This window comes from Penaeus monodon, chromosome 22 (genome assembly GCF_015228065.2).
Source record: "Penaeus monodon isolate SGIC_2016 chromosome 22, NSTDA_Pmon_1, whole genome shotgun sequence".
Taxonomy (NCBI): Eukaryota; Metazoa; Arthropoda; class Malacostraca; order Decapoda; family Penaeidae; genus Penaeus; species Penaeus monodon.
The window spans coordinates 9,110,108-9,111,601 of record NC_051407.1 but is presented as its reverse complement, the minus strand read 5'-3'; the positions used below and the strand labels follow the sequence as shown (position 1 = coordinate 9,111,601).

At 42.8% G+C, this 1,494-nt stretch overlaps 1 protein-coding gene across 1 annotated transcript in view; it reads right to left on the bottom strand.

Annotated features, from left to right (window-relative positions):
- Positions 1 to 1,494, bottom strand: part of LOC119587327 (complement factor H-related protein 4-like) — a 3,049-nt gene that overhangs the window by 640 nt on the left and 915 nt on the right. Inside the window, exons 3-6 of the mRNA XM_037936076.1 lie at positions 1,265 to 1,459; positions 885 to 964; positions 439 to 559; positions 24 to 215 (exon numbers count right to left, since the gene is read on the bottom strand). Of these exons, the coding sequence (XP_037792004.1) occupies positions 24 to 215; positions 439 to 559; positions 885 to 964; positions 1,265 to 1,459 (588 nt within the window). The remainder of the gene's footprint in view (positions 1 to 23; positions 216 to 438; positions 560 to 884; positions 965 to 1,264; positions 1,460 to 1,494) is intronic.

The window sequence follows — 1,494 nt, the reverse complement described above, 5'->3', positions numbered from 1 at the left end:
GAAACGATCGCGCGAGCACCTACCATTATAGCACATGAAGTCCGGTCCCATCTCAGGCCAACCCGTTGCGTTCGCCGTGACGTTCACAACCCTGCCGCTGTTGGGGAAGGCCTGGTTCTCCCCGCAGACGTAAGTGACGACCGACCCCGCCCAGTACGGGGGCTCCCCTACCATCGTGGCTCCGGGGGGTACGGGAGGGGGGTCACAGGGAATGGCTGTCAAACAATGGCATCACTGTGATTCAGTAATGATGAAATTATTCCTTGAGTGTGGTAGGTGATACTGAGGTATTATCGGCATAGTTAATTCACAGTATCATGATATTTTTTTTTCTACATAATGTAAAATCAACTAAATATCTTTTACATGTTATCCATTCTTCGTGACGTGTGGTCAACGCGACACAGTATTTCTACAGTGCTAATGGCATAGACTCACGTATCCTGCATATGAGGATGGACTGGTCAACAGAGGACCAATTCCCGTTTCCTTCGCAAGTGATGTTTAGTGTCGCGTTGAAGTCAGCGAAAACGTGGTCCTCCTCGCACGTGTACTGCACCTGATAAAGGAAGACACGGGCAACACGTTATTAGTTATTTACATATTCACAAATACACAGTGACTTAGTGACGTGTGTATATACAGTTTTCATAGATCAAAGAACGAACGTATATAGAGGAATATTTCCTATAATAAATCTATCTAAACAATCAGTATCATTCTCTGTAGAGAAGTTGAATTACTAGATATAGAAGCGGAGGCAGGTGGATAAGTAGCTAGATATATAAATAGACAGATAAATGTTCAGAATAATAAAGAGATATAGATAAAAAGACACTACCAGGATGAGACTGAACACGTAAAACTTATAGCATAAAACTTACCTGTATTCCTTCTGTTCTGGAAAAGCCATTCCAGTTGGACTCTGCTCGCTCAGGGGCCTCAAAGGGATCGTCCTGGCATACTAAAGAGACGGGGGAACGTTTATTAGGAACATTATTATTACAGCTAAATTATATAATCGTATGGAATCAGATATAACATAATATGTATATATAATCTATAGAAGAAGAAGAAATTACCTATGAATTACTTCCTTTACTCAAAATATTTCACTATGTGAAATCATACCTCCCATTTATCCCATTATCAACATTTTTCACAAAAAATGCGTTAACACACAACTCACCAAACACACAAAATATATACAACAAATACATTCAGGAAGAGCAGTATCAACATAATAAAATAATCGCTCACGAACCATTGTAACACCCGAAGTCAGGATCGAGATAACTCCACCCACTCTCGTTTCCGAATATCGTGTAGTTGGTGGTGTTCAGCGGAGATAATTGGTCTTCACTGCAGATGAAACTGATGGCGGCAGGAACCCAGTACGGGGGGTCTGGGGCCACCATAATGGCGCCGGGGGGTGTGGGAGGGGGAGCCTCTGGCACGGCTGTGGGATTGAGAGAAAAAAGGTGTCGAGGCTGT